We start from the raw sequence: 25,699 nt of genomic DNA, 5'->3' as shown, positions 1-25,699 counted from the left end.
ATTCACATTCATTCATCTTTTATGGCAAATTGCAGGCTTTTACCCCGCTTTAGCCTAAGAGAGCCTGTAAATGCTAAAAAAGACCAGCCTTCTTTACCCCCGAATAACTTTAGCCAATAGTGACCAATTTTTAAACGTTTACAGCAAATAAATAGCTACGGTCTCCTCATAATACTAATAATCAAAATCAGTATCGGCCCTGAAAACCCCATATCGATTGATCCCTATTATGGACAATGCTTTTGAAAACCTAAAATCGTAAAAGTTTCAGATTTCATTCAAAATGTGAGTTGCGCCCTATCACACAGCGGGCCTTTTTCAGTGGACGTGACATAGTACAGCAGTGTGGGAATCACCGCAAAAATTTGAATTGTGTGCGTCGCCGCTAGACGTTTGAACCGTGGCCTGAATTGGAAGAGTGCCTGCCACGCTGATGGACACAAACTACCACCGATGGTGATTTTCAAAAGAAAGACTTTGCCTAAGGACACATTTCCTGCAGGAGTCATCATAAAGGCAAATGAGAAGGACTGGATGGACGAAGGCATAATGAAAAAACGGCTGAGGAATATTTATGTCAGAAGACGAGGTGCTTTTAGTCATGTCACCCAGTCTCTCTTGATTTGTGACTTTCTGCGTGCCCATCTGACAGCCGATCTGAAAAAAATAGTGAAGCAAATGAACACCGTTCTTGCTATCATCCTGGGTGGGCTGACGAAGAAGCTTCAACCAAAGACATCAGTGTCAATCGGCCATTCAAGGTGGCGCTACGTGCGGCGTGGGGGCATCTCTGCTCGGACTGTCGTTCGATAGCTTTCAAAACTACCGAAGGGCCACATGGAACAGTATGTGACTCGGAATATTAAGCTTCAGCGCAGCGCTTCATGTCCGAAATGGAGGATGAAGAGTTCGAGGGCTTTGTGTAAAAATGTGAGTACCAAACTGTACCGGGTCATTTTTTTTTCTCAAATTTGTTGGATTCTGGTGTTTTACTTTGTGAGAAATATCTAATAAACCCCAATCAAACTCAATTTTGTCCCCTGTGCTTTTTTTCTGGATACACACACTAGTTGTGGTACGAAAGGAAGTCGCTTGAGAATCGCGTCTAATAGGTCAGTGCACGATATGAGCCGACAAAAAAATTATTCGAATCAAGGAGATTGCGCCCTTTAAAACAGTGCACCTAATGGGTGTGAAAATATGGTATTACATTTTGGCACTGAATCACTTTATAACAACAAAAATACAACCCAAAACAATATTCAGACCATCTTTGCGTTGCATTTCCACAGGCAAAATAGCAACAGTAGCTGTAATAGTAGTAGCATTTCCTCCTACCTGGCGCTGTGTTGGCTGTGCTGCTTCTGGCCCCAGGCTTGCTGTTATTGTTCTGCTTGGCGTTATTCTGAAGGAGTTGGAACCAGTCCCGGAGACGCTCGCCAAGATCAGCTAGATCCTGTCCAGTGCAGCTCTCTGCGGGAAGGTCAGTATTCGTAATGACTCTTCATGCGCGTGTTTACGGGAAACCCTCACCATGTTTACCATCCTGCTTGGCGGCGGGAGTGGCAGTGGTACATGGGCATAGCCCCGAGCACTTGAGGGTCAGCTCCTTTCCTGTGAAACACGCCTGCTGCTCTAGCTTGCACTGCCACACAAACATGGGTTATTAGTTTTAGTGATGTTAAAATGAAGCTTGTACATTAACCAGTTTAGCTGACTGTTCCGGCCTACCTGCCAATGCATCATATTGATTAGTGTAATACACTGTGTAATATTAGACGACTAGATGTCGCTTATTGTGTAGTGCAACCAAAAACGATAAAGCACAAGGATGAATACATACCTTTTTTTATTTGCCCAGCCTTTCACAAGCCTTTTGGGGTTACCCGTAGGAGCAAGATGGTGGACAATGATGTCAGCTCCCTGCCTCAGGTTATGTAAAATGAATTAAAATGTCTCCATGTCCCATGTCTCATGTGTATTTTTATAAATGCACGTTTATAAGATGGTTCATGCATTTTTCCTTTTATTCAAGTCAATAGTTTTTTTTTTAATGAATGACGTTGCTTAATCATTAGGAGGTGCTAAATAATAGACAATGTAGAGGTAGGAAGTAATGAGTAACAATTACACTGTTACATTTACTTAAGAAAGTTTTGACACATTTGTACTTTTAAGAGTAGTTTTCTACTTTTACTTGAGTAGATTTGTAAGCAAGAAACATTACTCTTACCCAATTAAACTAATTTATAAAATCCCCTTTTTGTAAGTACACGCCTGTCTGTCTCTACTAAGACACATTTATCTTATCAAGACCTTGTTTCTTTTATGTAGATTAGACCAGTGACCCAAACTTCCACCGGGTGGCACTTGTAAGTAGGGTTAGGAATGTGTTTTGAAACTGGAAACTATGTGCAGTGTATATAGCGGTAGCCTCACATATATACTTTTTTTTTAATCGACAGAGGGTTCACCTAAACTGTGAGTACACTTACAATAACACAAATTCGTAATTTATTGTTGACTGCATGGACTTTGATGATTTGATTGAAAAATAAATAAGACGTTGTTACATGAACTCAATACTTGAGTAGTTTTTTCACCCACTTCGTTTACTTAATTATTTGGATGACTACTTTTTCCTTGAGGTCAAAAGTAAGAATTGCTTGTCAACCACGGTGCCATAAATTTGACAAATACTTCCTAAACGACAATAAACCAACGTATCTGAGGGTGGACAATTCTGATCATTTTAAGTCACTATAAATATTAAATTTGACTTTGAAAGATAAATATTTTATCTACAGTGGTATGAAAATGTTTGAGCACCCCTGCTTATTTTTATGATTTTCCGGACTGATAGATTTAATAAACTTTTCCAATATCTTCTGGAACTTCTTTGCATCGTGGCATGTAAATTGTGTTCGAGAATTACTTTTTCACATTGGGGCCGGATAAGCCGCATTTTTTTGTGCCTTCGTAAATGTATCAACATTTCAAAACTGCCTTTTGTATTTCCTTGGGTTGTCTATGTGTGATATTAAAATTGGTAAGTGATAAGTGTAAGTGATAAATATGCAAGAATATATAAGCGTTTAGAGCATGGTTCGGGAACCTATGGCTCGCGATCCATATATGGCACTTCTCATGAGTACATATGGCTCAGAGATAAAACATTTCATCTCATCTCATTAGCTACACCGCTTATCCTCATTAGGGTCGCGGGGGTGCTGGAGCCCATCCCAGCAATCATCTGGCAGTGGGCAGGGGACACCCTGAACTGGTTGCCAGCCAATCGCAGGGCACACGGGGACAGACAACTTACTCGCTCATTTACACCTAGGGACAATTTGGACCGACCAATTCACCTGAAATGCATGTTTTTGGAATGTGGGAGGAAACCGGAGTGCCCGGAGGAAACCCACGCAAGCACAGGGAGAACATACAAACTCCGCACAGGAAGTCTGGAGCTGGATTTGAACCCACGCAGGAGGTTCCCAAGACATGAACTGTGCCGCACATGCGCTAACCACTGCGCTGCCCTTATTCTAACATATCTACCCTTATTCTTATTTTGGAATACAGACCCTCCCCACTTACGACCATTCGACTTATGTAAAATGGTAGATACCAAAATTTTTTGGGGGATGTAAAAAAAATTACCTGGACATTTCTGTAAGTTAGATTTTTTTATTGTGTGCACCTTTTTCCGAGTAAAGGAAATTACTGCAGTGCTTCTGACCGCCGCTACCGGCGCGTGGCGCTGTGAGAGGTCACCCAGCATCCACCCCAAAGAAAAAATCTGCTTCCTCTTCCTAGTTCGTGTGTAAACATTCTATACTGTATCTCCAGCACGCTAAGAACTTTGACATATTCATTGTTAAATATCTCGTGCATCCATTCATTATGGTTGGTGAAAAGTGTAAAGAAGAGGAGAGCCATTTCTTTTGAAATTAAAGTGAAATAAGCATGATGCGGTTGAGAAAATGGTCAGAACGCTTTTTTTCGGAGGACCTCTGGAAGCACATCTTCCAAAAGTAAGTTAAACTTAACTTTATTTGTTTATAGAGGATATTATTTTATGAGATGTTTATTTTTTTGTACAAAACAATACAGGTTACTTATACAAGCCCTAAACATACTTATATAAACCATAAACATATAAAATCTAGTACTGAAGCAACTTACGAACAAATCTCGTTTGTAAGTCGGGCAGCATCTGTAATGGTTAAAGGTGAAAATTGCACATGCGAAGCTGTGACTGTACGAGCAATGTGATGGGTTCAGTCCAATAAAAATAGGACACAATTTTAACTACAGTCAAGCTGTCACACTAACAGACCCTGTTTTCGCTGTAAATCGCTAAATAATCCTTTATATGGAAGCTCATTGAACAATCTATGTTCATTGTTGAGATATTTTCTGAGGATAAGCTACATACTACTTTTTTAAAGCGCTGGCAAAAGCACGAGAGCAATTTTGATTGGGTGAGCAGTAGGAATGGGCGTAGCGATACACAGAGCTCCTTCTCCTCCTTGCCCAATGCGGTCTGCACTGAAGGTAAATACGGTATGTTTCTCGTTTGTGGTTTTAGGTGAATTTTTTACAAAATAACTTTGCTCGTACTTTGTTTTGAAACCTTTATTTAGGTCAAAAATAACAATCAAAATGAGCCCTAATGTGTAACTACGGGAGGCAGGCGAATTTTAAGTGGTAGATTTATAGATATGGGCCACATGTTCTGGCAATATTATTTTTTCATACATTTTATCAACTCATCAAACTCACACAGTAAAATAAAATGCGCTGAAGAATTAGCTTTTGTCTTAAGAGTGGGTTTGGCGGTTTTGTTAATAATTGACTTAAAATATGTGGTGTGGCTCTCTCTCTCTCTCTCTCTCAAAAAAAAAATCCAAATATTTTTGCACTTATGGCTATTTTTGTCAAAAAGGTTCCAGACACCTGGTTTTAGAGGCTCTAATTTCTGCAAACAGAGGATTTACTAATTTATGCACCCTCAAAGTAATTTTTGCCTACTTAAATCATACAAAATTCATTACACTTCTCAGATATCGCTGTGTTTGTGTCATCTAATATATATAACTGAAATTGCTGATCCAAACAACGGACGATTTTTCAAAGACAATCTTGAAAATGATCAAGGGAGCCCTAACTATTTCATATGACAGTATTTTACCACATTTTTCTAAAAGGTTATTGTACTATGAAAGTTAACATATATAAAGATATTTAAACATTTAAGTAATTTAATGAGTAAAAAAAAAACAGTCAGCATTTAAATATAGCAAAAATATTTACCAGTGAAAAAAATATAGTAATCCCTCGTTTTTCACGATGGTTGCGTTCCGAAAAGGATAGGCTTGGATGGTCAAAATACTCGAAGGAGGAACCTTGATTTACTATTTAAATACTATTTATTAAATATTCAATTTTACATTCAAACCAAATAACAAACCTTATTTACAGGCTCAAGCTTTTGTTTCACAAGTACAGTACTTCATAAGGTTTATTTTTATTTTTTACAAATAACTTATTTACTGTGAAATCATACATTTTTAATTAATAAATGATCAATCTTGCTGCAATATTGCACTATGGCAAAATGTGAAAGTGAAAAAAGTATTACATTTTTTTTACTGTACTTTATAAACGTTTTTCTTTCTTCTGTATTGTCAAATTATAATTTTAAAAATAATCTTGCTTGTATGTTGCAGAACTGATTATAAACCGGGTTGAAAATGACATTAGATATTATCCACTTTTTTTTTTACTTCCGGTCAATTATTGACGCACAGATATACACAGGCAGATAAGGGGCGGGGCGGCTGTTTAGCCAATCAGAATGCAGAACATAATGCATGAAGTAGAAAAAACCCATAGAGTAGACCGTGATACAGCAAGGGATTATTATAAATTGTACAAAACCCTTACTGATAAAAATAGAGCATTGTTCATTGGTATAACACACACCGAAAGAAAAAGGTGTGTACAAGTTTTGTTAGATCAATGTTTTTTTCCCAAAAAGATCTATGCTAAATGCTAATATAATATCAGGTTACCCTCGAGGCATAGTTGATTCCATCTGAGCCGCACACAGGCCCGGAGGAGGAAATGGTACATGGTTGACAGTTGCCATCAGAGGACCTGAGAGCAGGTTGCTTAAGTCTATGGGACACAAATCCACACAAGCTATTTGTTTTGTTCTTCTCAATACTCAACATATCACATACACTCATACTCACTGGTGTTCTAGCTTCTTGCGGTTGATGCACACTGCTTTCTGGTAGTCCTGAGTGACACACACCTTGTGTCTGCTGCACTTGACCTTCTGACATGGGTCCTTGGTTGTGTCCACTTCTAAGAAAACAATATTATGCCTTGTGGTGGGTTTCTGCTTGACTTTCAATGTCCCTTGTAAGTACAGTAGATCTACAATTTGCGGTGGGCAAACTCGGTCATCGAGGGCCACATATCCGGATTACCGTAAATTACGGACTATAAGACGCTAATTTTTTCCCAAACGTTCAACCCTGCGGCTTATTCAGTGATGCGGCCAATTTATGTAATTTTTCTAACAGCCGCCAGCGGCGCTCAAGTTCAAGGCACATGATGAAGCTTACAAGCTAAACGCAATCGAACAGTCCGATAAAGAAGGAAACAGAGCTACTGCACACACTTTACCTTGCGAGCGTGTTGCTAGCGTGTTTTTGAATAAGGGAGCGTGGGATGACGTCTATATGACAAAGTCTCTTTCCAATACTATAGGAGGACAACTTTGATGACGACAGTTATAGGGAGGAAGATGAGAACGGTTTACCGTGATTTCTACATGCACAGTATGTGTTTTTAACAGTCATGTTAACTGTATGCGAGCGTGTTGTTAGTAGCGTTTTGCTACCCTTCACAGAAACGGTTTGGGATGAAAGTTATACTATTATTATTAAAGCTTTGAAAACTCTCTCGGTGTACCGTCTTTCTTTGTAAATATGTGTAACCATGTATAATATGTATTTGCAACTGTATATTTTTGTAATGTATTTATTTGTATTTATTTTGGAGACTTATTCTGATAAGTCTTGCACTGACCAATTGAAATGAAGGGGCGTAACAGACGCGGGGGATGACGGGAAGTGGGGACCTGTAAAGGTGATTGTTTGTGGACACGGCAGACAAAAGTGGATATATATTTTTCCCACCCTTACCTTTGGAAATATACACTTTTTTTCCTTGAATTACTTTTAACGGGACTTGAACTCTGCAGGTTTGCATCATATATTAAGTACCGGTATCATTTTCTGTTCATTTTGCCGGCTGTGGTTGTTGAACTGAGTGAAATGGGCGTTTTAAACCAGCTTTGCCCGCATCAGCCCGGTATTGCAGTACCTCCGGGAACGGTGCATTCGCAATGATCGCAGCAAGGATTTAGGGCTAGGACCTTAGCTTGGCCTTTTGGCTGAGAGGAAGTGTCCCGGCTCCTAGGCTTTGTAGCGTATTATGAACTGACCGATAACTGATAATGGATAATGAATAACGAAGATAGAACAATAACCCTTAAAAACCCCAAAACCCCATTAATATGCTTGATTGCTAATAAGATTTTCGAGAAGGGTTGTTCAAACCTCACATTGTGTTTGCTGTTAAAAACGTCATATTGGAATATAATATTGTGAATGTGCTTAATTGCTGTTGAGATTGTCATGATTGTTTTCTGTTATTAGTGTCAATAAATTTGTTCAAACCAAATAAAGCCAATTCTGAGAAATATGGCGACACCACGGTTCTGATTTTGTATATGATCTTTGTGGTTGGCAGGGGAGATACCATGATCATTCCGTGGGTTTCAGACTCTAATGGCATGTGTTGATCTTTGATTTTTGCAATCCGGAGATGGAATAAGAGCTTGCTCTGTCCACTCCATGCACCGGCCCGGTATTGCAGTACCTCCGGGAATGGTGCATTCGCAATGATCGCAGCAAGGCTTTAGGGCTAGGACCTTAGCTTGGCCTCTTGGCTGAGAGTAAGTGTCCCGGCTCCTAGGCTTTGTAGCGCATTATGAACTGACCGATAACGGATAATGAATAACGAAGATAGAACAATAACCCTTAAAAACTCCATTAAAGAAACATACTATATTTCTGAATTTGAGTACTATCTATGAAGGTAGCTACCACCAGTTTGCATTGCTTCTGGTATACTCTTAGGGATCATTTTTATAGTTTTTGACTTAGCCATGATCTTTGATTTTTGCAATCCGGAGATGGAATAAGAGCTTGCTCTGTCCACTCCACGCATCGGCCCGGTATTGCAGTACCTCCGGGAACGGTGCATTCGCAATGAACGCAGCAAGGCTTTAGGGCTAGGACCTTAGCTTGGCCTTTTGGCTGAGAGTAAGTGTCCCGGCTCCTAGGCTTTGTAGTGTATTATGAACTGACCGATAACGGATAATGGATAATGAATAACGAAGATAGAACAATAACCCTTAAAAACCCCAAACCCCCATGTATAGCTGGCGTATTATGAACTGACCGATAACGGATAATGAATAACGAATTATGTATAGCTCTTGGTTGTACAAACCGGCCTTGTCGCGTATTATGATTTGCCGTGGCCCTCAAACTGTGACGACTGTGAGAGTGTTTTGGCAATCTAGATGTGTCGGCATGTGACGATCATTTCTATAGTTTTTCCTCAGGAAAGTTGTATTTTTGCAATCCGGAGATGAAATGAGAGCTTGATCTGTCCACTCCACGCATCGGCCCGGTATTGCAATACCTCCGGGAACGGTGCATTCGCACCGATCACTGCATGGCTCTGTGGCTGGGACCTTGACTCGGCCTCTTGGCCGAGAGCAAGTGTCTCGGCCCCTTAGCTTCGTAGCGTATTATGATTTGACCGATAATGGATAATGGAAAATTGATAAAGAATTTAGAACAATAAACCTTACAAAATACCCCCTTCCCCCCCCTCAGTTTAAATCGCAGGACTCAAAGCAGGGTTTGGGTTGATTTTGTGATTGTGTTACAAGCTTTAACGTGGGCGCACGCGGCTTATATACAGGTGCGGCTTGTGTAAGTACAAATGCGGTTATCCTCTTAAAATGTGGTGGGTGCGGCTTATAATCAGGTGCGCTCTATAGTCCGGAACTTACGGTAATTTTGGAGCTTCTCTAATCACCAGGCTCTTCCTGCTAGCTTTGTAACACACCTTCTAGTAATAAGCTGAAATGGCGGCGTGCACGAGTGCAGCGGCTTCAGGCTCTCCAGTTAGTCTTTTTGTTTTAAGTGTTTTTTCATCTCTCCTATTTTCCCCGATAAATACATGCTTGGCAAAAAATGCCCTCAGTCGCCAGGAACTCAACCTGGGACCAAGACGAGATTTCGAATCCTTTCACGACTTCAATAACACCTACTACATCCCGAAGGATATATAGAGACCACCAGGATCTCCCTGGTTGACCAGCCTGTTCAACAAGCAACGGAGATGGCGGAGTCTCCTTTTGGAAAATACTGGTTTACTTGTGACTCCAAGAGCCAAACAGAAATCCGCAGGTTTCAAGAGCATTCTCCATTCGGGCCTGGAGCTGTGGTATGCTCTGCCTTCAGAGATAAGATCTGCAAGCTCAGTAGAAGTATTTAAATCGAGACTTAAGACACTTATATTCTATAGCTTATGAGTGTTGTTGACCTCATACTTTTGTTTTCTTGTTTTACCTGCTACTTGGCTGGTGGCTAAGTGAGGGAGAAAGATAAGTCAGTGGACCAGCACCTGGCCCTGAGGCCTGCCATCCTCTGCATTGACTGAGATGGGAAACTGCGTCATTTCTGTCTAGGACCTTTGGCTCAATTTCACTTTTATTATTGTCGATGTTTACTACGTTTTGTTTGCTGTCTACTGTTGACCATGCAAGATCCATTGCAGCCTGGTCATCTTGGAAGGGGATAATGCCTCATGTACGGTCCATTCTCAAGGTTTATAATTTTTTACTTGCTCTCATATAGGTTTCAGACAATTGTGTAAATTTGGCCTGTGCAGCCCTCTGAGACTGTGACCTAGGGCTATACAAATAAATGAGACTTGACTTTAGGCCACCTTCGCCGTTTGTTCATCTGAAGAGGTTTACTGGCAAACACTGGGAACCAAAACCAAAAGGTCTGTTTACGGAAGTGGGAGGGGCGGAAGTGGGAGGATGCGGAAGTGGCAGGACGTGGAAGTGGCACGCAAGCGCACGCTAAATGCGGCAGGTCCTAAATGCCGTATTTTGAAGTCGAGTCGAAGTTTTTGTTTTGTTTACTCAATAATTGAACTGAGTTTTTGATTTATTCGATATGGCGCCTCGAAAGGCAGTCTCTAAACCATGTTTTTGCAGTGCCGTGGACCATGGAGCGATGATTCAATGTAGCCACTGCAAGCACTACATTCATTACGAGTGCTCTGGGTTGTCAGTTCAGGGCCTAAGCCTCGCGATTCAAGATAAGCAAGCTACTTACATCTGCAAGTCCTGCGTCCCCGGCTTATCCGCTGATGATAAGGATTCTTACGCCTCTCTGAGTAGCTCTGGAACGGTGTTCACCTATGTGGATAGCACTCCAGTGCCTTTATCCGGGCCGTCTGGGCCGTGCGGTGCCCTGAACTCTGCTGATTTGGTCTCCACTGTCCGTGAAACCGTGAAGGCCATGGTACCAACTCTGGTCCGAGAGGTTATGACGCAGATGATGCCAGAAGTTGCCAGAATGTCGACTAGCCTAATAGAGGAAATGCTAGCAAAGGAGGCTAGGAAGCATAATCTTGTGGTGGTTGGAGCAAAGACACATCGAGAAAATGGGGAAGCTGTTCAGGATACCCAGCTCTTTCAGGAAGTCGCCGAAGCAGTTCCGGGAGTAGAGAAACAGGACATTCTGGAGGTTTTTCGTGATGGAAGGCCGAGGAATGATGGTAAACCCAGGATTGTGAAGATCCGATTCCGGAATACAAGATCAAGGCTGGATTTGTTCGTCCAGATATGACACCAAAAGAAAGGGAACGCGACAGGGAACTACAGGACGAACTTAAGCGCCGTCGGGACAAAGGTGAAGTAAACATTATTATACAGGACGGGAAAATTATTGTCAAGCCGGGAAATGCCTAAGGTCGCCTTCGCCTTTATTGAACAGCCCCTTGATTCATCTCATTAATGCCCAATGTTTGACTTCTAAGGCAGATGACTTGGTCTCGTACATCAATTTCTACACCCCTGATATTTTGGCAATTACAGAAACTCGGTACTCCGCTGGTGACACAGGGCCAACTATAGCGAAATATCATACCATTAGAACTGACCGAAAAAATGCTCAACATGGAGGAGTTTTGCTCATGATTTCTCATGGTATATCTGTGTTTTCTGTCGCTAATTATCAATTCGATGGAATTGAGTTATTGAGTTGTGATATTCTTATTTCTGGGGTGAAGCTGAGAATAGTGCTTGTATATCGCTCTGGTCTGAGCTCTTTTCAGGTCGCTATGTTCGAACATCTGAATTCTATTTTTGATACTAAATTGCAAATTCTACTTATGGGTGATTTTAACTTTTCTGACCTTCACCACAGTTTTCTTCAAAATTCTGATACTAATCTAACTTCAATGTTCAAAAACTTGGTTTTAAATGCAGGTTTCTTTCAGCATGTCGATAAACCAACCAGGGGGTCCAACGTATTAGACCATGTGTTTTCTACTGACAGATATCTGATTAAAAACATTGACGTTGGGCCGAGTTTCTCTACCAGTGATCACGATTCTGTTACTTTCCAACTTAAACTGGCTCTTAAAAAAGACACCACTGCTCAGAATTACATAAATTTTAAAGACTGTGATCTACATGGCATGAGGTACTTTCTGTCCAGTGTCAACTGGTATCTCTTATTTGATAATTGTGGGAATATTGAAGAAATGTGGGCAATTTTTAAATCTGTTGTTTAAACTTTGATATCTGTATACGTACCCTCAGTTGCTGTTACACCTCACGTCAACCAGGATATAGCTGAATTGCATAGGCGAAAGCAGTTTATTCACAAGCTTTATAAACGTGATCAGTTGGCATACTTGGAAAGTTATCAAGATGCTTCAAGGGAACTGCGGAGGGCCATCAGGCGGGAAAGGGTGGCTGAGGAAAATAAAGTTTTAGAGGCTAATAATACTCGTAAATTCTTTTCATACATCAACCGTAAACTAATTTCTAGGGCATCTATTCCCAACCTTAAGGCATCTGACGGTACCGTTGCTACTGATAATGCTGATAATGTCCGTATATTAAATGATCAGTATGCCAGTGTTTTTGGTCGTGACAATGGTGTTTCACCCGACTTTCCCAGCAGAACTTCAGCTGTTCTGAATTCTGTGGAACTTTCAAAGGAGTTAATTCATAAATACTTGATAAAACTTCCCAGCAAATTTTCAGCCGGCCCTGACAAAATTCCAAATTTCTTGCTTTAAAAGCTAGCTGACTTTTTATGTGAACCATTATTTTACCTGTTTTCTAGATCTTTTGAGGATTCACAGCTGCCTGAGGACTGGCTCAGTGCTATTGTCATACCCATTTTTAAAGGGGGGAGCACAACAAGTGCAGCCAACTATAGACCAGTTAGCTTGACTAGCTGCGTCTGTAAAGTGTTTGAGAAAATTATTTCAGATGCCATATGGAAATTTGTACAGGAGCACAATCTTTTTACGTTTAAGCAACATGGGTTTAGGTCCGGACATTCTACCATGACTAACTTGATAGCTCATTTGAATAATATTACCAGTATGTTTTTTGTTCACAATATGGCTGGTCACGTTGTTTACTTAGACTTTTGCAAGGCTTTTGATAAAGTGTCTCATGACAAGCTTTTACAAAAACTGAAATGCTATGGTATTAGTGGAAAACTGCTTGAATGGATAACTGCATATTTGTCAAATCGTAAACAATGCGTAAAAATTGATGATGTTCTTTCAGCGTGGTCCGAAGTTTGTAGTTATTATTTCTGTTTTTTGTGAACGACCTACCTGAGGCCATTCAAAGTAGGGACATCTCAATTTTTGCCGATGATGCTAAACTGTTGGCTTTCTTACCAAAAACCCAGGTTGCAGGAACAATTGATTCTCTCCAAAATGACATTAAATCAGTTTTTCTTTGGTCCAAACAGTGGCAACTGCAACTGTCATCTCATAAATGCTTAGCACAGTCGTTTTTTCATGGTTCTGTTCCGCTGTATAACATTAATGATCATGATTTGCATGTTGTTACTGAACATAAGGATCTGGGTGTCACTCTTACTTCAAACCTAAAGTTTATCACGCATATCGCCAAAATTACCAACAAAGCCAATAACATAGCATCAAACATTTACAGACACTTTTACAAGAACCTAGCATTCTTAGTTCGAATGTTTTGCGTTTATGTTAGACCCGGGTTAGAATATAATAGCGTTGTGTGGAACCCTTACTTACTCAAGGACATTAACCTACTGGAAGGAGTTCAACGTCGGTATACGAAGCGGAAACCTGGGATGCACAACTTGTCATATCCGGAAAGACTACAAAGACTGAACTTGGACTTTTTGGAGCTCCGCAGAATTCGATTTGATTTAATTTTTGTGTTCAAAGTACTGCATGGAATGATCGATGTGCCTTTTGATCAATTTTTTGAGGTCTGTCGTGTTGATGGTTTACGTGGTCACAGATATAAATTACGGGTGCCTAGACCTACCAGCAACTTGCATGGAAACTTTATTTCTTTCAGGATACCAAAAATTTGGAATTTTTTGCCTGACCGGGTTATTAAAGCAAATACGGTGCAAACCTTTAAGCAAAGGTTGGCAGAAATAGATCTGTCAAATTTTCTTAGGGGAGGGGGCGTAAGGTGACCATATTTGGCCATGCTCACTCTCAGCATTAGTTTTTTTTTTTGTGTCATGTTTTGATTAATGTATCCAACAATACCTTCAATAAACATTTTATTTCATTATAAATAAATGTACATGTAAATAAATAAATCAATAAATTAATTAATTTAAAAAATTGATTTACGACTCCCTCACATCTTCATTCCTCTACCCCACGTCCAGAATGAACGTCAACACCAAACAGGTGAACAGTTTTGACCAAATCTCAGTAATCCAAACAAAATCCAACTCTTAAATTAGTTTAGCACTTTTAAAGATCACAATTTTCTTCCCCTGGGGTAACAAGGATTGGGATGGGGTTTACTTTACCCAGCTCCTTTGCCACCAACAGTAACCAATCCTGCATTGAGAGCACCACCCAAGTGTTTTAGCAAGCTCCTCAAACTCTTTTGCATTAATTGATTTTTTTAAGTATTATTTGTTTACTAAATAGTTTTGGAAATTTAAAAGTTTAAGAGACATGATTCGAAGTGATTTATATTTTAGATATCTCATGATGGTGGGTGGTTGCTGTGTTCTACGCTATTGCAAAGGACGAACAAAAAAAGCAGGGGTCCACAACCTTTTCTGTACGGTTCGCTTCTACGTCTACGATATTTTCAAGGCATGGCATTATTGTATTTGTATTTTTTCTATAATAATAATAGTAATACTAATATCAACAATAATAGCAATAACAACAACACTGGTGATAATAAATAAATAAATAAATCTATTTTGTAATATTTGTGTAACCGCATAACATCACACCTTCATGGGCAATGATAACATGACATGGGCAATTTCGGATAACTCATTGCGAGACACTCTGGTCATCGACAGTCACAAAAATTTGTAACGTGACATAGTAGGCTGTAGTCAACCATAACTGACGCCGAAGCACATATGTTTGGTTTAATTTATCCCTGCTGTATTCTCAGACGGCAGTTGCAATGCCTGACAAGCAATTGCGCCCGCACGTGTTAGCCACACTCACTTTCATTTTTATGCACCGCCTCAAATGCCCGGTTCATGTTTGGTGGGGTCGTAGTAGTGTCAATAAAAAAATAAATGGCAAAAATAATGGGCCTATAGTTCTGTTTGTGCGACCAACTGCCTCATACTGGTCCGTGGCTCTGTGATTGGGGACTTCTGCAATAAAGGACATATTGTAAAGCAGTTGTTCTCAAGAAAACTTTTCCACTTCTCAAATGTATTCATATTTTTTCAAAAAAGAAAACATTAAGTGTTAAGAAGTGGAATTGACCCTAGGTTATTTTTATTTCTTACCATTGTTTTTGCCAAGCGACCCACTGAAAACAGGTCTCTGTACCCAACTTTTGGGTCCCGACCCACCACTTATAAAGTGTATAAAATAAATAAATCCAATAGTGTCCATCAAAACAAGGAATGAAAAATAAAACCCCTTGGGTTTCCTCACTGTCTACTGCTAGAATGAGGTAAATTATTTATTGAGCCGTTCCAACCAACCTCTTTGCCTGTAATTACATCCATCCGTCCGTTTTATGTTGTGGTAGTAGAATAATGTGAGCTCAAGTAGGTTTCTAGTCTGAATTCCCTCTCTCCCACAACTCTGAGCAGAACGAAATGAACGAAATAATTCAATTAGGGCTGGGATCGCTTGGTAGTTTTAATTAATTAACTAGATATAGCCGTAGCAAATAACACTGTATTTCCACTTGCTTGGCTCGCAAGAAATACAGAAGCGCGCAAGGAAATGCTGATCACCAGCGAGTTCGCTGTGGATTGTTATTGGGCCCGGGAAGAGGGAGCAGGTACATTTGGTAGACAATCCTCCATTTAGAGTTTGAATTTTAGGTTTAAAACAACTAAAGTAAGTGAAAAAAGACTCACTGTCACTAGAGCCTTGATTCTCATCCCAGTTGCGCACGTAATCATCCTGCACAAAAAAATTCACAAGAATCAGCGAGTTGGTAACAAAATTTAGAAAATGATTTCAGGCTTGTACAGTAAGTAAGAAGTGCCATTAACATTACATGCTGATAGTAATGTTGGCGTTTGTGTTGAAATCATGAAAATGAGCATAATGAGATCTGTATGTGAAATGAGTGTGTAGCTGTATGAAAATGAATCTGACGTTTCGGTGTTTACCTGCGCGACTGGCGTATGGTGCTGAGGGCCTACTTCAGTTCAAATGCTAAGTGGTGCTCGGAATTTTAATTAAGTTGAAGCCATGCATGGATGAAAACTGCATGGCTGCTAAACATTATATTCACATTTAAAAGAACTGACCTCCACTTCCTGAGGAAACGTGAGCAAAAGGAGAGAAAAACGGTGAACATTAGAGGAAAGTAATGACTACATTTTGCATTTTGACAGTCATTAAGTCAGTGCATAGATTATGCTATGTAACACTAATAATAAAAAAGCACAAGAAAACTATTAAGAGTTATTAGACCCGAATGCTTTAATGTTCTTTTTATCTTTTGGCCATAGGATTTGAGCGTGGTACTGCTTCAGTTTGGAGTGATGGGAATCCTGGCTTCTCTCAGTGAACCATCTCTTTTGGCTCCCAAACAAGAGCCAACAATTATTAAACTTGTAGAAAACACGCTGTACAAAGAAATATATTGTGTTAATTCAGTAGCTAAAGATCGGACAACTCCGAAGCAATCAAGCCTTTCGCGAGGAGGAACAGATTTTGTCCAACACTTACAGGCTGGAGCAGGGGTCGAGAACCTATGGCTCCCGAGCCAGATATGGCTCTATTCATGAGTTCATACGACTCAGAGATAAAATTGAAGATCAGACCTCCCAGTTTCAAGGCGAACATTCCAGCAGAGGTCATCAAGCTGGTTTTGTTGTTGAATTAGCGGGGATCTGGTATCACAAAAAATTATATAAAGTGTCAGGTGAATTCCCAGCAAAGGAAGCTTTCCATGTGGACCAGGGAGAGTGATGGAGTCATCAAAGATGCTCACGGCGATGTAGACTCTGGAGAATGCAGGTTAGCGTTGCTATGGAAGCGAGCAGAAAAATTAAGGTGGTTCCTTTCCTTCTCCCTCTTTCCCAAAACCCTCCAGGAGGCACAGTGGCTCTCTACTATGTCACTTCTCCTATCATCCTAATCAGCTTTAGGGTCACCAGAAAAACTATTGGCTTTTAAGACACATGCATGCAAATGTAAGACCACACACACAGCTATAAACTAAGATTACAAGAGAAACAACACTTAATGAGTATGTGTGCATGTGTTTCCATGCAGCCTTGATAATAAATTGTGACAAAAATATGAAGCTTGACTGCATGATATCCTTCAAGGTTTCATTTGTGTCTTTGCACAGCATGATCCAGGCATGTCAAACATACTGCCTGTGGGATAATTTCATCCAACCAGCCATAAATGTATGTGTATGTCACAAAAATAAGTGAGTCTCTGTCATTTGAACCAAAAGTGAGTATTTCTTAAATTAATGCATACCAAATGCTCCATCTGGCCACTAGAGGGCAGTAAATGTGACGTCTTGCATTTAGACTGAACGAATCAGTACCAGAAAAACGTAATTCGCCACTGGATGCGTCCATATCAAAATATGGCACAGACTTAAAAGACTCTCCCCTCGCCAAATGGGCGAGGAAGCTGTTGCGTACCGGCAACTGGGTTTAGGTCTGAGAGCGACCGGACAGTTTTGGTTTAAATTTTAATAATTTTGATTAATCTGAATCACAAAATTTCTGACGTAGCTTTCAAGTCTGGCGTGTTTTTCTGTGGTAGCTTTTTAGCATGGTGCTTGTTGACTACGGTAATCACACACTGTATTCCAACCCTCGTTATATGTCATGAGTAAAGGTTCTGTTGACAATTTTTCTGAGTTTCAGTGTTGCTAGTTTTACTTGAAAGGAAAGGAAACAAAATTTGCGGTAGGATTTTTCGGCAGAACACCGGGATATTACACTTAGAACTGCAACAGACAACGTGACCTGAAAAATCTTCTATTGCACAAAGTTATTGAAATGAAATGAAGTCAAGTGTAAATAAGTAAACAGTACAATGTAAAACCTTTACAGTACACAAATAAAGTAAATACATTTTCTGCAATAAAATGAGAGGTAACCAAGCTGCGGTCACATTGTTGAGGCAGAACAGTGGAATTTATGTAAGTTTATACCAGAACGTAGATAGTAACATCTCAAATAAGCAAATATGTGCACGCAGAAGGATAGCGACTTTATTTTATGATCAACGTCAAAAAACAAAACCAAAACCCTTGCTGGATCATTGGGTTTTTCAAGTAAAACGTTTTTTTAATTGGTTGACTGTGTATATTTAACCCCTTTTAAAAATAAGTAACCTGGTAATAACATATTGCTGAGCGTCAATTCGGAGGTCCGGCTTGTCTCAGATGAGTGACATGACACTTCACAATGAAAAAAAACGATGACCAGATGATGAAGTTGCCGTTTCTGAATTAGATCAGGAGGCTTCTCCTGCTACTGGTAAACATGGAAACCAGTACTATCTATTTCATGTGGGGGAGCAAACCCCTACCCCCCAAAAATGGCCTGGAGAGGGATGGGCACTGCCAGGTTGTACTTGCCCAAGACACACCACAGGAAATATTAAAAAATTGTATTCATTCATCTTTTTATGGATTTATCTTACAGGAAATACAACAAACTGAATCTCTGAATCGCTAGGTTGCTTTTAAAAAAAAAAAAAAATCAAAGTTGGTGCCCATTGCACTAATTACTAACAAAAAGTAGCGCTCAGCTTGAAAAAGGTTTGAGACCCCTGGTTTACACTATTTGCACATTGACTTCATTTTCAAAATATTGTAATAAGTAAGGTATTTTAGTGATGTTGACCTTTCTATGTTTTTTTTTGTTTTGTTACATTGCTGCGTTTTTGAGTTTGTCTCTCTTGACATTTGTTCTAAGACGGTTGTAATTCAAACATTTCTATATTTCTTAGAATGTTAAAGTTTGCCTTGTAGTTTTTCAATAAAACTGGACCATTTTAAGCTCTACATAAAGTTTCTCAAGGGGGAGAGTTCAAGTATCAATGATCATTAAAATCGTTAAAACCCTTTTACTGGTCATCCCATGTTAGCATATTAGTTTTGGATATGATATATAAAAAAACAAAACCTGCTAGTAAAAAAAAAAACATTTAAATAGTTCTTCCAAGGTAAATGCATTCTGTAACTTTCAAAATATTCTTTTTGAATTAACGCTTGTTTAAAATCAACGGTATACAAATACATTTTATTTAGAACTAACACATTTGAGTTTGTATGTTCTCCCCGTGCTTGCGTGGGTTTCCTCCGGGCACTCCGGTTTTCTCCCACATTCCAAAGACATGCATTTCAGGTGGATTGGCCGGTCCAAATTGTCCCTAGGTGTGAATGAGCGAGCGAGTTGTCTGTCCCTGTGTGCCCTGCGATTGGCTGGCAACCAGTTCAGGGTGTCCCCTGCCCACTGCCCGATGATTGCTAGGATGGGCTCCAGCACCCCCGCGACCCTACTGAGGAAAAGCGGTGCAGCTTATGAGATGAGATGAGACATTTGACTACAACACAAAGTGAGAACAGCACAACCCATTGAAACAAGTGCGTGGAAATGATAAATGGCTCTTTATCAGCAAACATCCCCGATGTTGGTGTCTTGTTCTTATCGAGCTTTAGAACTAGCAGGGTGTGTTTGATTTTCAAAAAATGCTACAGTTCTTACCGCCGATTAGTTTTTTTATTTTGTTTGGTTTTGTTTTAAACGAAAAACAGGTTTTTTTATATTAGAGGGTCACACCATATATTTTATGATAGAATTCAACAAAATTGCCAAACCGACTCTCCAGAAAAAAAGCTAACTATTCAGCACATTTTATTTTACTGTGTGATGTTTGATGATTTGATAAAATCTAAGAAATAATAACAATGCCTGTGTTGAGGCTCATTTTGTCATTTTTCTCCTGAATAATGGTTTAAAAACAAGGAGCAAGCAGAGTTATTTTGTAAAAATATCACTAAATGCTGCAAACAAGGGTACGAACGTTTTACAATCGGTGCAGACGACAATAGGTTAGGGGAGGCCCAGTCAAATTGCTCAAGGCGCTTTGCTATAGCTTCTGGGTTTTTAAAAGTTTGTCTGTGGCATTTTATCATAAAGTGTCTCAATGAACATAGATTGTTCAATAAAGGATTATTTAGCGATTTACAGCCAAAATAGGGTTTGTTGCTGTGAAACCGTGACTGTAAACTGTAATTAAAATTGTATATACTTGACCGAACCCCTAGAGCAATCAGTGTTTTCTAATCTTGGCTTGCACGTGCGACAATCGGCACCGCTTGTAACAATACATTAAAAACACAATTTGTATTTCATCTTCAAACCAAATGTACTTAATGCATAGGTTCCCGTTTCAACTAGTCATCCCAGGTTGTCAACTGTTACTAATAGTATGTGGCATTCTAGCAATATTAGAAAATAAACTAATGTTCCTAACTAGTTTAGTTTGTTAGTATACTTCTTGCTTGCAATGAGGCAATCGTGTTGATTCAATGTTGATAGAATGCTCGATAGCCAATGTTACTGTTAGCATTGTGGGCGACACTACCTCTTCTTTGGACCGAGAGATCCCAGGTTCGATTCCCAGTTAAATGTTGAAGTGCCCTTGGGCAAGATGCTAAATCTCTAATGGCCCTGATAAGCAGATAAGCGCCTTGCATGGCTGTCGCCGCTATTGACGTGCGAGTGTGTGTGTTAATGGGTAAGTGTGAAGCAGTGTAACATACCTGTCAACCTGTTCGTTTTTGCTGTATACAGCACGTTTATTATGCATTTTAAGACGTGTACGACGTACAAGAAAATCTGTACGGAAAAAATGAAATTCGTCAATTATGGGTACCATCCAGTATACACAGACTATCATGAAACGGCAAATCAATCGAGTCAAACGAGTTCGCCGCGGTAGCCTCTATCTCTGAGTCGTTTTTTTCCGCTTCAAACAAAGCGAGCGTTTGATGCTACTGTGCGCATGCGCCTGCCACTGTAGTGCCTAATTTCGACTCTCCTGCAAAATCCTCCCCCTCCTTGCGTGAACGCGCATTCTGCTGCGCTTCTGACAATAGCTTTATTGTTTTAATAAGCTTATTATATAGAAAACGATCGCTATTGTCAGAAGCGCAGCAGAATGCGCGTTCACGCGAGGGGGGGAGGATTTTGCAGGGGAGTCGAAATTAGGCACTACACCGGAAGACTCCTCAACAGCTACAGAAGTGATGTTTCCCATTTCATCACAGAGCACAACATACCTCCAACAGTTGCCGATCACTTCACAAAGCTTATGAATAACATGCTTCTCAGTCACAAGGCTGCAAAGGTTTGTATTTTCTGTCCCTGTTAAATAGTCTGTTTGCTATTTAAAATACAAGCATCAATGGTTGATAATGTGGTTCGGTTTACAAAATAGAAATGCCAACTCATTTTTTCCTCCCAAAATATCTTTATTTACAAATTTAAATTGAAAGTGCTATTAACGGATATTTTAGTTACGCCGATAACAATTGCTCCTGATTTTATATATTTTTTGTTTTAATTTTTTTGTTTTATTATTAAGAATATGTACAAAATGATATAACGTAACACATGTACAATATAACATGTTAAACTACATAACTAAACACGTTTAAATATGGTGTAAGATTTTTTTGCATTTTGTAAGGAAAATATGACAGTTTGTAAGGGCATTGAGCCTTGGAGGTTGACAGGTATGGTGTAAAGTACTTCAAGAGGTCATCAGTGACTTGAAAAGCGCTAAATAAATGCAGACCATCATGACAGTTCCAAGCAAAAAGTATCGCTAATGCATCGATGTTGATCGATACGGTCATGTATTTACTGTACTTGAATCGGATCAATACCAGGATCACCCAATCCTACATTCCATTGCCCACAATAGAATGATGTGCACCCGGTTAATTGCTTGTTCTTATAAAACGCCATAATGGAGGAATGGATGCATGGTATAGTTGTAACATGCGCAGTCCTTTGAGACATCTTGTGATTAAGGGCTTTACAAATAAATGTTACTTGAATGTGACATGCAAAAGGAAGTGATGCACATCATTTCTATCTTAATCACATTGGAGATACAAACAAGGGTGTGCAATTAACAGTATTGTGACTTTCGATTTCCACATCTAATCAAGGTAGTGCACTGAATTGGAAACGATAGAAAACGATATCTATGTTTTTGGTCTTGACTAACATTGTGTGGTAAAAGCATTTACGTAAACAAGTTTGCCTAAGTTCCGTGTCAAGAGAGTGTTTGTCATGTCCTTTTTGTCGCAGTACAGCGCGCGCGTACTTACGTCTCGGAAGCGGTTCCAGTGCTTGATCTTGCGGCTGTACTGGGAAATGGTGGATAGCCATTGCTCGTCCTCCATGAAATTGCCCGTCTTTTCCGCCTCCTTCATGCTCCGCCCGTCGGCGGCGGCCTGGCGGCTGGAAGCGAGCAGCACCAGCACTAGCGGAGGAACTGCGAGACACAACATGCCGTAATCCGCCCAGTGGATCGCAAAGACCCAGTTATAGAAACGGATTCAAGATGGGTGAAGATGAATCTTGGCCCTGTTTTCTGAGAGAGATGTGGGTGGGGTGGAAGACACGGAGGCTAGGATGAAAATGTGATTAGCTTGGAGGATGCTCTACTCGGGTGTGGGAGGGGGCGAGCCAATGCAAATAACCCGAATGCGAGCCTCGGTTTACGACGGAGGACACGCAACCAGGGTACACAAAGGTGAAGAATTCATGAGCGTAACTATGGCGCAACAAGGGTTGCTGACTAGTTAAAATGTTATATTTTGGGATTCATGTTGTGTAATCCGTATTTGACATATATATATATATATATATATATATATATATATATATGATTGTTGCTGGTGCGTCTGTCAACTAAAGCAAAGTGTGAAGGAGTTTGGACATGACCCCCATCTTTCATAGGCAGTCAGGTGGGTTACCCTAGTTGTGAAAAATGCCCCAAAAAGCTGACTCAGCACTATTGCTTGTGTTGGTTCAGTATTTTCCCAATAATAAAGGTTCCACTCTCTCAGACCTGAACAACATTGAATATCAACATCATCTTTTACAGGCAGTCAGGTAGGTTAGCGCAGATGTAAAAACTGTCCCCCAAAAACCTAACCCGACATTTTTTTTCTTTCTCAGGCCAGAACAAGTATGGCTAAGATCATAATCTTTTAAGCAATTAGGTAGGCCTCTCTAGAAGTAATCTCACCCAAAAATAGTTTTACCTCTCAACGGTTAATGCTCTTATGGAGCACAGCCATTCTAGTTCTTTGTACTTTACCTATTCAAAAATCAACTGTTTTACTCTCATAAGCGTGCACTCTGTGTTATTGCACTCTGATTGTTGCTGAGGAAGGTGGTAGAATATGAACAATCCATTTTGATGTTTTTTTAAATGATCAAAATATATGTCATCCAAAATTGCATTTTATGATCGCAATTCTTTAATTTAAGCAATAAAATTCACTGTTATTTATTATTTCTATCTAAATTAAGTTAAACTTGAGGCGGTATCCTACAACAATGTAGTTATGTGGTGCTTTATTCTTCACAAGATGCACTGCAGGCTAAATAGGCATGTAATCATGGAGGCTCATTATGTATTTGTAACGTTTTGACAGTAGGCTAATGTGTTGCCTTCACTTGAAAGATTATTTAATTTTTGTTTTCTCGGCTTCAACTCGGCTCTTTCAACCTTTTGGGTTCCTTGCCCTAAGGATTTTGTCTCCTGTTAAACAGCACTGCAATTTATGATGAGTGAGGTTTAAAAGTACTCCTACAATGTTTATGGTGCTTTAGTTTAGCTCTTCAGTGATATACTTAAATTTAAATCATCCATTTCTATATAAGATATATATATAACTGTATTCAAAATGTGTGTTTTTTAACTATCTATTTCTTTGTGAAATGTTTTTTTCTTAACTCTATTTTCATCCTATGGATGAATATGGTTGAAAACAGTGTTTGTATGTCCTTTAATTTAGAAATTATTTACACCTGCAGCAGACTATTAGAGAATTACTGTCCCATTTAAGCGGGCCAGTATCTCATAAACTCTGTTTAAATTCCCTATGTCAGTAGTTTAGCTCGTTATCCTAATGTTTACTGTGAATTATTTTCTTGTGAAAATTCCTTTTTGCCTTGACTGAATTTAATGCGTCACACTGAACCTCTTGATTGTCGTCTATGTTGTCCATGTTTGCGGTTTGTACCATTGGCCGCACTAAGGAAGGCATTAGTTAGTATTTGGCGTGCCCTTGTGGATATTTTGTGTAACATGTCATTGCAGATGATTTGTCCTCATTCATCTAAACACGACTGTAGTCGAGTCACATTTATTTGTATAGCCTTAATCACAAGACGTGAGGACTGCACAGCTTACAGTTACACAATCTCCTGATCTTAAACCAACATACAGGCAAGGAAAAACTCAAAACCTCAGAATAAGGAAAATGAGAAACCTTGAGAAGGGGCCTCACAAGTGGTAATCCCCCTTCAAAGATGACCAGGGCGGAATAGATTTAGCATTGGGTAACAGTAAAAAAAATAGTGAAGATCAATAAAAGAAAAACTATAGGTAATATGTTGTTAATAAGGGGTAATATCTTGGGCATGGGCTGGAACCCGGGTTTAACATGTAAATCATTAAGTAGGGCTTCTGTCTGTCTGTCTCTGTTTTCAATAGCATCAAGCTTTCGTATTTCACTTTCATTTAAAAAGAAACGACTCGGCTCTTATTTACACTCTACACCAGGGGTGGCCAACCAGGTCCTCAAAAGCCGCATGTCCTGCATGTGTTTGGAGTTTCTCTGCTCAATTACAGGTGAGTCCAATTACCTGGGTCTTTAACCATCTCCCACACAGCTTGCTAAGAAGCTTTAAGTTTGCATCACCCAAGTTGGGGTAAAGAAACCTTCAAAAGATATATGAGATATCCATTACCCACAAAACGACACGCTACATTGGTGGCAGCTATGGGATAACAACCGGGTGAAGGAGAAATGTTTACTCGCGAACTTGGAAGAGGAAGCAGATTTTTTTTTACTTCCGGGTGGATGCTGGGTGACTTCTCACACCGGCGGAAAGAAGCATTACAGTAATGTCCTGTACTCGGAAAAAGGTGCACACAATACAAAATCTAACTTACAGCAAGGTCCGGATATTTTTCAACACAATACAAAATCTAACTTAGAGCAATGTCCGGATATTTTTCGACATCCCCCCAAAAAATGTGTATCTACCGTTCTTACGTAAGCGTCTGTAGCGTTAAAAGGGGCAGTCTGTGAGGCAGATAATCAGGAAAGGGCAAGTCTAAAGAGGTGAGTTTTGAGTCGTTATTTGAAGGTGGAGAGGGTCGCAGAATTCCGGAGGTCAGGTGGCAATGAGTTCCAGAGCTGGGTGGCAGAGCAGCTGAAAGCTCCGCTTCCTATGGAGCTGAGACGGGCAGCGGATATAGTGAGATGGAGGGAAGATGATCTGAGGGTGTGGCAGTGTGAAGGCGGTAGGACAGGTAGGCAGGGGCAAGGTTATGAATTACCATGTAGGTGTAGAGCAGAATTTTGTTGTTTAAGCTATGGTTGATTCAGAGCTAGTGGAGTTGCTGAAGGACAGGGGTGATGTGATGGCGAGAGGGGCTTTTGGTGATGATGATGCGTGCAGCAGAGTTTTGGACAAGCGGAGGTTTATGGAGTGACCTTTGAGGTAAACAGTAGAGG

The 25,699-nt window shown here is 39.9% G+C and overlaps 1 protein-coding gene and 3 pseudogenes across 2 annotated transcripts in view; 3 read left to right on the top strand and 1 right to left on the bottom strand.

Annotated features, from left to right (window-relative positions):
• The window catches only part of spock2 (SPARC (osteonectin), cwcv and kazal like domains proteoglycan 2), a 36,256-nt gene extending 13,623 nt beyond the window's left edge, over positions 1-22,633 (bottom strand). The window contains exons 1-6 of one of the 2 annotated variants that reach the window (XM_088350729.1): positions 22,268-22,633; positions 15,792-15,837; positions 6,264-6,378; positions 6,081-6,186; positions 1,534-1,645; positions 1,339-1,473 (exon numbers count right to left, since the gene is read on the bottom strand). In XM_088350729.1, coding sequence (XP_088206855.1) covers positions 1,339-1,473; positions 1,534-1,645; positions 6,081-6,186; positions 6,264-6,378; positions 15,792-15,837; positions 22,268-22,450 — 697 coding nt within the window. In that variant the 5' untranslated portion in view covers positions 22,451-22,633. The remainder of the gene's footprint in view (positions 1-1,338; positions 1,474-1,533; positions 1,646-6,080; positions 6,187-6,263; positions 6,379-15,791; positions 15,838-22,267) is intronic. The other variant, XM_088350730.1, reaches the window with a different exon arrangement.
• Positions 7,847-7,984, top strand: LOC148353537 (U2 spliceosomal RNA; annotated as a pseudogene).
• On the top strand, positions 8,201-8,354 carry LOC148353536 (U2 spliceosomal RNA; annotated as a pseudogene).
• LOC148353535 (U2 spliceosomal RNA) lies at positions 8,690-8,815 on the top strand (annotated as a pseudogene).
• Positions 22,634-25,699: the final 3,066 nt, after the last annotated feature.

This window comes from Urocampus carinirostris, chromosome 13 (genome assembly GCF_059441175.1).
Source record: "Urocampus carinirostris isolate Australia breed hairy pipefish chromosome 13, RoL_Ucar_1.0, whole genome shotgun sequence".
In the NCBI taxonomy this organism is placed as follows: domain Eukaryota; kingdom Metazoa; phylum Chordata; class Actinopteri; order Syngnathiformes; family Syngnathidae; genus Urocampus; species Urocampus carinirostris.
Note: the sequence above shows the minus strand (reverse complement) of the source record. Positions and strands in the feature narration are given on the sequence as shown.